Source organism: Condylostylus longicornis, unplaced genomic scaffold, assembly GCF_029603195.1.
Source record: "Condylostylus longicornis isolate FDR11 unplaced genomic scaffold, ASM2960319v2 ptg000116l, whole genome shotgun sequence".
Classification (NCBI taxonomy): Eukaryota; Metazoa; Arthropoda; class Insecta; order Diptera; family Dolichopodidae; genus Condylostylus; species Condylostylus longicornis.
Genome location: NW_026578084.1, coordinates 227,105 through 241,126, shown reverse-complemented (window position 1 = coordinate 241,126; position 14,022 = coordinate 227,105). Strand labels below are relative to the sequence as shown.

At 25.9% G+C, this 14,022-nt stretch overlaps 1 protein-coding gene across 1 annotated transcript; it reads left to right on the top strand.

Annotated features, from left to right (window-relative positions):
* The first annotated feature begins 2,606 nt into the window (after positions 1–2,606).
* Positions 2,607–13,715, top strand: LOC129614709 (keratin, type II cytoskeletal 1). The gene is made up of 8 exons (XM_055529549.1): positions 2,607–3,076; positions 3,368–3,854; positions 4,297–4,463; positions 4,673–5,490; positions 5,555–5,655; positions 6,707–6,799; positions 10,368–10,432; positions 11,890–13,715. Exons 2-8 carry the CDS (start codon positions 3,650–3,652, stop codon positions 12,988–12,990), a joined length of 2,550 nt encoding a protein of 849 aa, XP_055385524.1. The 5' UTR covers positions 2,607–3,076; positions 3,368–3,649; the 3' UTR covers positions 12,991–13,715.
* The last annotated feature ends 307 nt before the right edge of the window (positions 13,716–14,022 follow it).

The following is a 14,022-nucleotide window of genomic DNA, read 5'->3' as shown; positions in this document are numbered from 1 at the left end:
TTCTTTCTTTGTTTTTAATTTACAAAATTTTAAAATCTTGATTTTGAGTTTAAACATGTGTTTTTTGGATTTATTATTTTATTTTGAAAAATATTTTAACATAAAAATTTTTTTTGCCAAATTTGTATTAGAGCTGATGTGATTTTTATAACGCGAACCATATCGATAACCGATATTATGATGGATACCTACATATATATTATATGCGTGAATTGATATACTCATTTTTTTGACAGCTTTCATTTTATGGTTTTCTTAGACTACACAAATTAGTATAGTTTATAAACGCAACGTTTATAAGGTATGTTTACACGTTGACGTACGACAACTGCTGACACAATTCATGATAATGCAGTTACATTTTTTTTATTAAAACCTTTACAGTACAATTGTTTTTTTAGTTTTCTTTTTTTGGAAAATTCGATTTGTGAAGAAATTTTGCGATTTTACAATTGACAAAACAACCTTATCTGGTACATAGAAATGGTTGAGTACTTTCTTTTTTTGTAATTTAAAAATTTGTGTAAACATGCTCGATGTTATATAGTGTTTCCTTCCTTTCTTTTATTTTTCTATGCGTATTCGTTAATAGTGTATTGAAATGAAAAGAATATATAATTTATCAAAAAAAGTTTGGCAAAAAAGGCCCACCAGATTATTTAAACAATCCAGAACAGTATTGCCAAAATATTTTTTAATATTCTGCTGCTGATAGCTACAAAAAAGGATTTTTTTTTAGCTGCAATTCATATTTCCATTCTGGTCATGTCTTCTTTTATCACTTAAATTTTCATATTACGTCTTGTTCCTTCTTCCTGGAAACTAAATTTGTATTTTCATAGTTGTGAATTTTCTGTCTTCTTTTTTTGAGGTAAACAAAAAGAAGACAGAAAATTTTCTGTTTTTGTGTTTTCATTTTTATACCTATTGGATTTTGAAGGATTCACATTAAACTAGAGTGCAATATTAAGCAGAAATATAACATAAAAATATTGTTTTTTTTTTTATAACAATACAATAAATAATATAAAATAGAAATTGTGTTTTTAGAATACCATATTTGATTTTAAGAATAGATAAAAATTTTAAAATCAGTAATGTACCATTCATAATACATGCACATTATGCCAGTTAAATTCTTTATCTAACTGAAGCTATTTACAAGAAAATTCAGAAAATGGGCAGTTAGACAAAAAAAGAAACGGTAATACTTATTAGGGGACTACAAAAATATTCAATATTGTATTATACTTTGAATCAAAATTATACAAATAAGAGAAAAAAAATGGTGCATACTATAATGTAAGAAATATGTATGGCTTTTTTCTATTTTTAAATAATCGCCTACTTTTCCGACAGATTATCCGGTTTTATTTAATTTCAAATTCTATTTGAAATACACAATATGTGTACATAGAAGAAAGAATATATTTTTTAATGTACAGTGTAGAAATAAAGCAGATTAAAAAATAAAAATTTGAATAAAGAAAGCTAAAGCCAAAAAAAGTTATGAAATTTCGCTGAAAATTGTCGATTCACTAATTGGAATTCCGTTAAAAACGGCAATACTGTTTCAGGCATACGCAATGAGCAAAACTGCAAGAGTGAAAAGGACCTTATGCTTGTAGTGTTCAGCGGTAAACGGAGGCGTGTGGCGACCAAGTGAAAAAGAAAAGAACGAAAAACGAAAGAATTAGAAAAGAAAGAGAAGAATAGAGATAAAAATTATATAAAAAAAGCGGTATTTTTTTTAGTCAATTTCTGTTTTCCTCTTTTTAAAATGTAAAATGTACACACACATAATATGAAAGAAAATTAAATTTTTTTTAACGTTCCAATTCCAATATAAGAGCGTTTTGGTAGTATCACATATATTTTGTTAATAAAAATAAAAAAAAGAAAAAAATAATTAAGTGTGCAAATTTGAAATTTTTTCTTTCTTTAAAAAGCAGAAAAAATAATTTTTTCTGTTTCAGAAAAAAGTGTGAAATATTTTCCGTGTCGCAAATTTTTCTCTTTTTTTTATTTGAATTTGTGTGTGTGTGCGGTTCCATTTCTTTTTTGTATCCGTCAAATTCATGTAGTTTTATAAAATAATACTGTGTGTTTGTGGAAAGTGTTGTCAAAGTAACATAAATTCAATCAAAAATTCTTATTTTGACAATTTATAATTTTTCAATTGTATTTTGAAAATTAATTAAAAAAGATAAGCAAAAATTCAATAAAAAAATCAAAAGAAACAAAAGGATAAAATTCCTTTTTTTATGGAGTTTTTTGGTGTTAAGAAAAAAGAATAGAAAACAGAAGAAAATTTTGATCAAAGTTTTTCTTTTCTTTTTGTCCATTTTTGCATTTTTTTTTTTAAGTTTTGATATACATGAATTTTATTTGTAGTGCAAGCAGCTGAACAAAATTCTGTAAAATTTTCAAAAAATTTCGTACAAAATTACCCAAAAAAATAACTAAAAAAATTAAAAAAGGGAAAAATTTAATTTTTCCTAAAGTTCGAAAGCTTGGTCTCCGAAAGTTCACAAAATACAAAATCAGGTAACCGGTCATTTAAAGTTCTTTACTAGGTTTTAAAAAAAAAAACGTTTAAGTCCTTTACTAGGTTCTGGTTGTTTGAAACTCCTATCTTATTCGGAATCGAAATTATAATTAAAAAAAATTGGAAAAGCAGAAAATTCGTGACTCGGAAACCCTTGAGGTTTGGCACCTAGTCCGGAACAAAAGTTAATTCATTTTTGATCCTAACCAATGGTATTTGCTTTAAATCTTTGTAAATCACCCTGTATACTAATAAAAAGATTTGATTCGTTTTCTACTTTTTTTAGTAGAATTGCCAGTTTTAGATATTGACGCCTGTCATCGGCGGTGTGTATTTGAATTTGTTATTTACATGTGTATTTCCTCTATTTAATTACCTATTTTTAATATGCGATGAGAAAAAAGAATTCGCGCGGTTAATAAGTTGAAAAAGATTTTTGGGGTGTGTTTTTTTTTTTGGAAAATTGATCTGAGTTTCCCTCATTACAAAAACAAAGAAAAAATAGAAAAAAAACAGAAATAAGAAGAGGTACACACATTTAATAAATTTTTATGTTTTTTTTTCTCCATACAAAAACAGAGACACCTACATAACTACCTCTTACCTGTATGTACTTTACAATTTAGAGAAAAAACTTAAAATTTTTTATAGGAAAAAAAAATGTTTAGAAAAAATTTTGATTAAAATGTAGAAATAAACATTAAGTTTTTATTTTTGTTTTTTTATAGAGAATTTAAATAACTTATACAAGGTGGTGTGTGTGTTTGTTTGTTTCATCATAATTTTATAAAATTTTTCTACATTTTTTTTTCTTTTTAGAACTCCCCGCACTGCATATGCACAATACTACAATACTACAAAAGAATATCCAGAATAACAACAACAACACAACACAATAAAAAGATACGGATACAAAAGAGAAGATTGTTGTTAGAATTTTTTTTGTAATTTTTTTTTGTCAAAATCAACTATTGAAATTTAAAAAAAAATTTGAGGGATTTTTTTTTGGAGAAAGAGGAAATAATTAAAATTAAAAAAAAAAAAAATCAATAAAAAAATTTATATTTTAAAATTGTATATAAAAAGTTTTTTGTGTAATAAATGGAACCTCATCATCAGTCATCATCGTCACCAGTAACATCATCAACAACAACATCATCATCATCATCAACATCAGTAGCAGAAATTAATGAAAATGGAAGTCTCGGAGGAGGAGGCGGCGGTGGAATTGGTCTTGGATTAGCTGCTACTGGTGGAGATAGTATTGGAGAAATATCAAATTCATATGAAAATTCTAAAATATTTGGTTAGTACATGTTTACATATTTGGGTACAATATTATAATTTATTGTCTGTTTTTACATTTTAGAAACTCTTTTTTAAAAAATAATGTAGATATTCTGAATATTTTTAATTATATGAATTTAGAAAGTGCGTTAATATTATAATGGTTAGGTGGTATAGGTATACCACCCTATTACTACTTATAAGAGTATACAATTTCAATTATGGTAGCAAAGAATTTCAGGGATAATTCTTTGATCAATTTCCACACAATCTTTTATTGGCATTTTTTAAATTTTAAAACATCAGCACAAAAATTTTATGCCTCTTACTTTCAAATGAAAGTAAGGCATGATGTTCTGGGAAAGTAGATTTCGTTAAGAGGAAAATTGTGTTTATAATTATACTTCTTTTAAAGCTTTTTTTTAAGGAATAAAATTAATATGTAGTTCGTTTTTTTATAGAAAATAACACGGATCCTTATGAAATTGATAATGGTACCGTTAAGTTTATTGGTTCTGGAGGTGGTGGTATTCATGGTATTGATATATTAAATGATCACAGCAATAATATCAAAATTAATGATCAAAAAGATTATATGACGATTAAAGTACCTTATCCTAATCAAAAGGTAATATTTATTTAAACAAAAGTAAATTTATTTAATATTATAATTCTATAGACAAAAGAAAGTCTATTATTCCTTTTAATTTAATGCCTAAATTATAAGTATAAAAAGATGGAAATAATTAAAAAATAACATTGTTTTTATGAATGTATTTATGATGTATTTAAAGATTTTTATACATTTTTCTTTTTTATGTTATGTAATTATTTCAGTTGCGTTCCGAACAATTTACAAAGACAGAATTATTAAATATGCTGTGTCGTTTAGAAGGTGAATTGCAAGCAAGAGATGTTGTTATTGCTACATTACGCAACGAACGTGTTAAACAATTAATACATAATTTAAGAAATCAACCAAAAATTTTACTAAATGATCCTCATGCAGCATTATTTCGTGATAAAATGGCATCAGCTGGTCATTTAGTTAGTCGACAGTCTTCGGTAACAGCAATACAAGGTGAAATGGAATTACGGGCTATTATTGAACAGCAAATGGAATCATTATATAAAATGGTAACAAAGCAACGTTCAACACAAGCAAAAATGGTTAGTACATTAAAGGATTCATTAGACAATAATCAAAAAATGAGGCAAGAATTGGAAGATGAAAAACGGAAACATGAGCATGATACAGCACAAGGTGATGATATAACATATGGTTTAGAAATAGAAAGAACTAAGTTAAAGCAGGAACTAGAAAGTGAACGTACACAACGTAAAAAATTGGAAAAAGACTTAAAAAAAGTTCAAGAACAATTTGATTTTGAAAGAGGCCGTCAAAAGCAAATCGTATTACTATTATTAGCTGAAAGAAAAAAAATTATAATGAAATATATAGAGGAAAGGAAACGTTCTGAAGATTTAGCGCAAATATTAAGTGAAGAAAAACAACAAAAGGATTCAATGGCTGATGGTTTAGAAGAAGAAACAAAAAAATCGTTAAGAATGGAAGCTGAATTAGAAAGACAAGCCTCACAATTTGAACAAGAGCGAAAATTATTTACATTTAATTTGGCTAAAGAAGAAAAAAGGTTTTAGCACAAGTATAAATTCTTGCTTTGAATTTTCTACATATTTTTTTTCTTAAATTTTTAGAATAAAAGAACTTGAAATAGAATTAGCTCAATTGAGAAGTGTTCATATACCAGCAGTAGGACAAGTTATTTCAACAAAAATTCGTTCAATACCCATTCCAAGTAAGTAATTTTTTTATATATTTTATTTTAAAGTTTGTATGGAACTAATGTTTCTATTGAATATTACGTACCTACATATATATACATATATGTTATTGGATAAAGCCTAAGAATTAAGAAAATAGCCGACATAATAAGCAATGAAGGAGCGAAAATTTATTATACTTAAAGTTATTAAAGATATAATCTTATGCTAATCAAAACTAGCTGAAATTAAAAGGTTCCCATAAGACAACCGTTGGCAAACTTTTGTGGGCTGTGGGTAAATATATAAGTAGTACATTACCTACTTACAAGAAGAAATGACAGAAGAAATTGACTTAATTGATGGCTTTGTTTTAACAAATAAATTTGTATGGAATTTTATGTACCTATAGCTATTATCTATGATTGAGTTCTTAAAATTTTTTGAAAAATTTTAATTGTCGCAATCGAATATAATTTTTTCTTGCAAGCAGAATAATTGGCCCACTTTGCCTACGGCTGCCTTAAGACATTAACTTATTTTAAATACGTTTATATATTATGCTTTTTATTTTACTCGAAAAAACCGAAGTTTTTGAAAATAAATTTTTTTCTACAACCAAAACGATAGTATAACACTAACAATTTAAAAAGATTAAAATTTTAAATGCACGAGTTTGATATTTTCTGGTCACAAAAGCCACGTATAGGTTCATTTGTATGAACTAATATTAATAGCATAATAATATTAATATTTAATATTTTAATGTACTTAATTAAATCTTTGAATATTTATTTCTTCTATTAATAAATTTTTATACATGACAAAAATTGTATCACAAATTTAGTCCAGTATTATTAATTGAAAAACCGAAGTTTTGAAATTAAACAATATTGTAGTTTCATAGTTGAAAATATTAGCTTTAATAAAACAACGATTCACACATGTTATAAAATATTTAGAATTTATTATTCTAAAATTATAAAAAATCATTTTTTTTAGTTTTAAAAGTAATATAATCTATAATCTATTATTAAAAAGTTTTCGTTGTGGTTGATTTTTATTTAAATATGAAAAATAATTCAGCGGGCGAAATTAGAAATCCATCTTCAGTTATTGATGTAGCCAAAATTGTTCAGCCAACTGCTACTGTATCAAGTGTACCAGTTTCTGGTCCAAGTAAGTGTTAAGTATATATATAATAGATGTATATATATCTCAAATATATATGTATATATGTATATATATATATATATATATATATATATATACATATATCACATATATCACATATATCATATTGAGTTTCTACATATATAAATATATATAGATATCCTGTATATATATATATATATATATATATATATATATATATATATATATATATATATATACATATATATATATAGGCTGCCCGAAACTGAATGGTATTCCCTAAGCAAGATGATAGAATGATTTCAGACGAATAGAAAAAAACAAGTGACATTTTACTTTTTGGACCCTCCTTCTCGAGGTATGGGGTCTCAAAGTTGGAGAAGGGGGACCCAAAAAGTAAAATGTCACTAGGTTTTATTTTGTTCATTTGAAGTCATTTTATCACCCTACTTCGGGAATACCATTGAGTATATGGACACCACGTATATGTGTATGTATATGTGTTTATGTATGCGTGTATATATATAAGATGTAGAAGAAGGAGCACACATTTTTTATTAAAAGCAGATCTGATCCAAATAACGTAGACAATTTTTTTTAAATTTCTTTTCAAATCTTACATTGTTTTTTCTCTGTTCTTCTATTAATTTTTTTTTTTTAATATTTTGCATTTTTTTTTTGCATTTCTTAGTTCCTAGCAGTAATGCTTTAGGTATTTAAAAGTCAATTTAGCAATTAATATTACTTTAATATTTAAGGGATTCATGTTTATGCTGAATTGTATATAATATAAGCAGTTCCCTACTATATTGCAAAAAATTTCAGTTACAATTGTATTGCATTTTTTTTTCTTTTGTAATCTTAATGAATTATTCAAACTTTTGCTCCGTAATATTGGTGATAAAAATAAAAACCATTTTAACATATTTAATCGTTATATGGCGCATTTATTTTTATTATTAAATGTTTTTCATAGTAGTTTTTGTTTAGCTATATTCTTTTATTTTAATATTCTCATCAAATTTTCGTTTTATTTAAGGTGAAAACGCAACACAGGAGTAGTTTTCCGTGATGAAATGTTGTGACCAAACATTATATTTTTAATACCATATATAATATTAAAAAATAGTAGGTAAAAATACCGCACTTAAAATAAGGCCGCCCCTGTCTTTCTCAGAATGTTATATTTTGGCAGTGATGTTAAACAGCTTAAAATACAGCAATAAAAATTAGGGTTTTCATTAAAATAAAAAACAGTCATTGCATCCAAAATTGTATGATTTAGAAATTCAATAATTCTGTTCTATTTTTACAAATTTTTATTTATTTGTTTTGAAAAATATGAAATTGGCAAATTCAAACACAATAAGAATAATTTATTTTTGGTTCTTATCTTGTTTGTTATTTACTATACCTGTATATGTTTGTACATTTTTCTTTGATCTCAGAAGAAAAATTAGAATATGGGTGTCAAAATTTATGTTTCTTGATAATGTGTCACTACAATTACTAGTTTGAATATCAGATTCAAATCGTAGTGATATAATATCCACTTAATCCAGGAGTTTATTTAAGTTTCATTTTTTGTTATTTAACAAAATTACATCTGCTATTTTAAAATACTTAACTTATACAATATTGGGCGGAAGGTTTTTCCCGGATTAAATTCAATTGTTTATTTTGTTGTTTTGATACTAATTCAATTGATTTTCAATTTTATACAGTTCTTATCTTTAATCCTCATTTTTTTTCATTTCCAGCTCCCGATCCTCCACTGTCCTCCACAAATATAATTATTTTTTTTGCAACTAAATGCTTAGCATGATTTGAGTAGATTTTATTTATTTTTTGTTAATTATTATTCATGCCTTCAATATTATATTTGCAAATTATTGTTTAAATTTACGTATGTAAATGAAAATGCACACATAATATGAAATTATAAACTATTATTGAATTAACTGATTTTTTTTTCGATGATAACTTTTAAAAAATTTTTCAATATGCATATTGAGCAGACGCACTAGTATCCAAACAGTTTAATATTCGGATATTCAGATTTTGTAAAGATGAGAAAAAAGAAAAATTTTCTTTTGAACGTTAATAAAGTTACACAATTTGTGTAAACTGGTTCGGATACTGTAGGTCTCATATTATAAACTTGCGTTATGATTTTCATGTTGTACAAATTAATCTCATGTTATAAATTTTTATTTATGTAAAAAACAGTATATTTCAGAATATATATAAAATTATTTTTATGTAGTTATTTTTGTTTATAATGTACAAAATTAAAAAACAAATACAAAAAAAAAATAATTTTTCTTTTAGACCGATTTAATCATCTTTATATATACGCACTAATCAAATACAAATCTATCAAATTTACTTTTAATTGTATAAAAATAATTATAAAAAAATAGAAGAAATAATAGAAGGTTTTATGTCATTTTAAACGTTATTTGATATTTTGTAATTATTTTTTTGCAAATTAATTTTCAATGCAAAATACATACAATTTTTTTCAAAGAGAGGGAGAAAACAATATTTCACAGTATAAAATTGCAGTACACATTTCAGCAATAGTTCTCATTCATACATTATATAATATAATCTTGAACTTAAAAACCATAATATTCCATCATTACATAATTCAACAATTGCCAACCAAAATTGTGTTATTGATATGAGATTACTGCAATTTGGAAAGAAGGTGCACAAAAATTCAATACAAAACCATAAAATTTTGGAACGAAATAGAATTTTACATTAATATATAATTCACCTCATAAATTTTTATTACTGAATTGTGTATTAATAGCACAGTGTATAAATGTAATTTTTAAAATATAGTATAAGTATACAAATAAGTTTTTGTGACATAATCTTCTACATTATTATATCATATACATTTCATCAAATATAGACAAAAAATATTTAGGAGGCCTATTTAAGAAATTTTTTAACAGATTAGTTAAAATTTTATTGTAAATATGTGAAGGGTATTTTTTTTTCTTGTTTTTTTTATTTATTTAGATAATAGGTCTGAGCTGTACTATGTGTCTTGTTGATAGAGCATTATGAATGTTAAAATTTTGCTTGTATATTACAAATATGTACCTATTAAAAAGCGTACACTAAGGCATCTACCCCCTGAAATGTAGATCTAATGTTAACTTGAATTATTTTTAGCAAAATAAAATTTCAAATTTGTACTGAATAAATTAAACATTCTGATGTTAAATCTGCAATTTTTTGGATGTTTGCCTCAAAAATTTTTTCATTTTAGTGTATAAAATAGAAAAAATACTTTGTTTCTCTTCGTTAATTCTTGTTGTTTATTTTCCTTTAATTTATATTTTTATATATTTAAAAACTTTTGATTTTTTTACTTCATTTTTTCTGTTTTCTTGTTTATTATAAATTTTATCTTATTTCCTCTATTTTATTTGGTTTTTAGTTCTGTTCTGTTTTTTTAATATATTGCTTTTGGTTTCTGGTGTTTTCTTTTTTTTTTTGTTTTTTTTTTAGTTTAGTGTAATTTTTTTTCTACATAAATATTATTGTTTCATTCATTGTTTTTTATTTATAGCCACTGGTATTGCTAGATCTGTAAATTCAACTGTAATTGGTGGCTTTAACTCACCAGCTACGAAGGTAAAAAGCTCATTGTCTCAAACATGGATTTTTATTTATTTTCTTTTGTTTTTTTTTCATTTTTTGTGTTTTGTTTTTCATTCGTTTACTTAGTTTTTTTTTGTTACTGAATATTTTTATTCTTTGTTTATCAAAAAATAATCATTTTTCACTCAAAAACTTTTCAAAAAAATTAGAAAATCAAAAAAACTTTTGTTATTTTCTCAAAAAAAAAAATCACATTTGCAATTGAGAATAGAAAATTTGTATAATATCTCAAGAAATTCGAAGTTCCCACGGAGTGGCAAATACAGGCAAAAAATGATACTGTCGGAAATGGCATAAAAAAATGCTTTTTTAAATTAAATATCTTTTTTTTTGTTAAAATAGAGAGATGTTATGTAGATTAAGACTTAGTTAAGTAGCGCACCATACATTTAAATACATTTACATTTTTTAACACTTTTTTTCATTGAAGGCGATCTTATTTATTTCTAACTAATGTTTTTTTGCGTTTCAAACTGGACTGCTCATCTAAGTATAGATGAAGTGCATTTTTGGAATATTAAAAAAATATTTCCCAATAATTTAATTTAAAAGAATTTTAAATTTATTTTTTGTAATTAATTAATTATGCAATTACAAAAAAATATAAATGTGTACTTTATCTTTATCTTGTTGAAATTTATTAATGATATTTTTCTTTCATATTATATAAACATATTGTAGCTTACTTTTTCACATCTCACGACTAGGCAATATCTATTTTATTTAGAGCTATTATTTAAGAAAGTCTAAATGAGCAAGCACGGAGTAGAGAATAAAAGAGAATGTTCTTCATTTTGGTGTGCAGGTCTACGTGTCTGTTCACCGTTATCCAACACCGATATCGTTTAATATGAAATATACATATGTATATATGTATATAGAAAACTGAGGACCCTTTTTAATTTTTAGGTCTTATTTGTAAAAAAGGATTTTAAATTATATTAGCTTTATTAAGTTCACTATTCTCTCTTTCTCTCTCTCTCTCTCTCTCTTTCTCTTGTGTAAATTTCATTGACACAGTCAAAGTTTCAAAAATATTTTTTTTTAAGTACATAAAATTAAAAACTTTTTTTAATCAAGTCATTCATTTTTGAGTTAAATTGATTTTTCTATTGTTTTATTAGTGATTGGATTTTTTTTTGTTGTTCTTACATTTATTTATTTTTTTATTTTGTTTCAATTATTATAAATGAAATTTCTTAATGATTACGATTAAATTATTTTTATATATACTTATAAATAAGAAAAAATTCAAACTTTTTTCAAAATTACATTTTCACTTTTTTTTTTAAACCCCTTATCTCCCCTAAAAAAAACAAAATTTTTTTTGTTTCATTTTTTATTTTATTTTTAATTGTTTGTGAATTGAAATATACGATATCCTTATTGTTATTCTATTTTCTAACTTATAATAAAAAAAAAATTGGTAGATAACACCTCGAAAACAGGTTCCCACACCTATATCGCAACCACAACAGCAACAACAGCAGCAGCAACAGCAACTACAACAGCAACAACTGCAGGTTCAACAGCAGCCTCAACAACAACAAATTCAAAATTTAAGCCATAATCAAGCAAGCAATATGTTGACAAATACATCATCATCATGTGTCTTAGCTGCTACGGTTACATCATCAACAGTTGAACCGATTATTCAAAATAAAATATTTGCAATCGGTGGAACAGCAGTTGGAACAGGAGGCGGTGGAACAGGATGTATTGGCACAGGAGGTTGTGGAACAGGAGGGGTTGGAGGAGAAGGAAGAGGAGGAGGAACAGGGGGAGGAGAAGGAGGAGGAGGTGGTGGTGGCGGAGGTGGAGGAGGAGCAGGAGGTGGAGTGATAAGTGGAATGGGAATTGGAGGAGGAGGTAATATAGTAGCCGGTGTTGGAATACCGAATAGTGGGGGTGGAGTTACGGGTGGAATTGGAATTGCTGGAAAAGTTGAAACGATAAATTCAACAACAATAATCGCAACATCAAATTCATTTATAGGAAATTCATTTGTAGGAAATATTAAGCCCTTAACAACAAATAATGCAATAAATAGTAAAAATCAAGTATCTGCAACTACTACAAATATCAATAATACGAGTATTAATAATGCAGGAACATTGATAAATCAGCAGCCACAACAACAACAGCTGCAACAGCAACAATCACAATTATTACAAAATAATATTCCAACAGCTGCTATTACATCAACACCAATTGTTACAGGTTTAAATATCAGTAATAGTACAACAATATCAGGGTCTATAGGAGGAGGTGGTGGTGGCGGAGGAGGAGGAGGAGGAGGAGGAGGAGGAGGTGGCGGCGGCGGCGGCGGCGGCGGAGGAGTAGCATTAGGTATATCTGTAGGAGGAAGTAATAGCAGTAATGTTGGTGCAGGTGCAATGGGATCTACAATTGGAAATGTAGCTAGGGGTGTGCCACCTCCAATACCACCGAATAAACCAATTGTTCCACCTAAAAGGGAACCTTCTATTTCGAGATTAGGTTCTTCCATTTCAACAAGTAATATAAAATAGATATAAAAGGAAAAAGAGAGAATTAAATAAACAAAAATAAACTAATTAAAAACTCAAAAAAATTTTCAATTGGCGTTAGTTAAAAGAAAAAAAATTACCAAGAAAAAAAAAAGAAAACACAAGTGACAGCAACATTCCTCTTTCTTTCGTATTTATTAAACGAATAAAATATAAATTTCTAGAAACCGAGTATACTTTTTGTTAAACGGTATATTGAATGTTTGGGTCATGTAATAGTTTAATTTTTAATTTACGTATTTGTACATATTGTCAACAATATTTGGTCGTTTTATTTCTAAGTAAATTTTCCAATAAAAATTAACTATTACAGCAGTAAAATACTGGTTTATCTGCTTAAATTTTATGGGATTTATTCTTTTCCTTTCAATCATGTTATAATATAAAACTTGCAGAAAGTCTATGCGATGAAAGTTGAAAAAAAAAATACTTTTATTAGAACGTGATATAAATAAAACAACAAAGAGATCACAGAAATTGTGCACAATAATTGTATTGTGTATCATAATTGTAGCAATGATACATGCCGCTTGTGTTTTGTTTTTTCTTTTTTTTTTGTTATACCTTTTGGGTAACTGTAATAGCAACACATTATTTATAATTATTAATTATAATTAAATTATGCGATTAAATTAGAAAAAAAAAAGAAAAATAAATAAAGAAAATGTCATTTACCAAATAATTATAAAAAAAAACAGAAAAAATTATTTCCGCTTTTTATTATTATAACAACAAAATTAATAATGACTATTCTCACTGATCTATATTTGCAGTTGCTAAAAATTAAGGTAGTACCGTTGATTTGGTACTCATTAATCCCTCAAAAAAAAATACTGCGATTGGATACTATGTACTAAGTTTTTTTTTGATATTGTATGTTGAAGTCAATGTCAAACAAGAGCTTTCTTATACATTGTAATTTAAAGACATTTTAGACCATAAAAAATGAATCAAAATTTTGTATGCCAATATTTAATGAACGAAGTGATTAATTCTAATTTTGGAAGTGAAAGT

What these genes read in the sequence shown, in the direction of transcription:
- LOC129614709 (XM_055529549.1), top strand. Translation starts at nt 3,650, where the DNA reads ATGGAACCTCATCATCAGTCATCATCGTCACCAGTAACATCATCAACA. An exon ending in TGAAAATTCTAAAATATTTG is followed by an intron (nt 3,855 to 4,296) that starts GTTAGTACATGT and finishes GTTTTTTTATAG; the next exon opens with AAAATAACACGGATCCTTAT. An exon ending in TTAACTCACCAGCTACGAAG is followed by an intron (nt 10,433 to 11,889) that starts GTAAAAAGCTCA and finishes AAAAATTGGTAG; the next exon opens with ATAACACCTCGAAAACAGGT.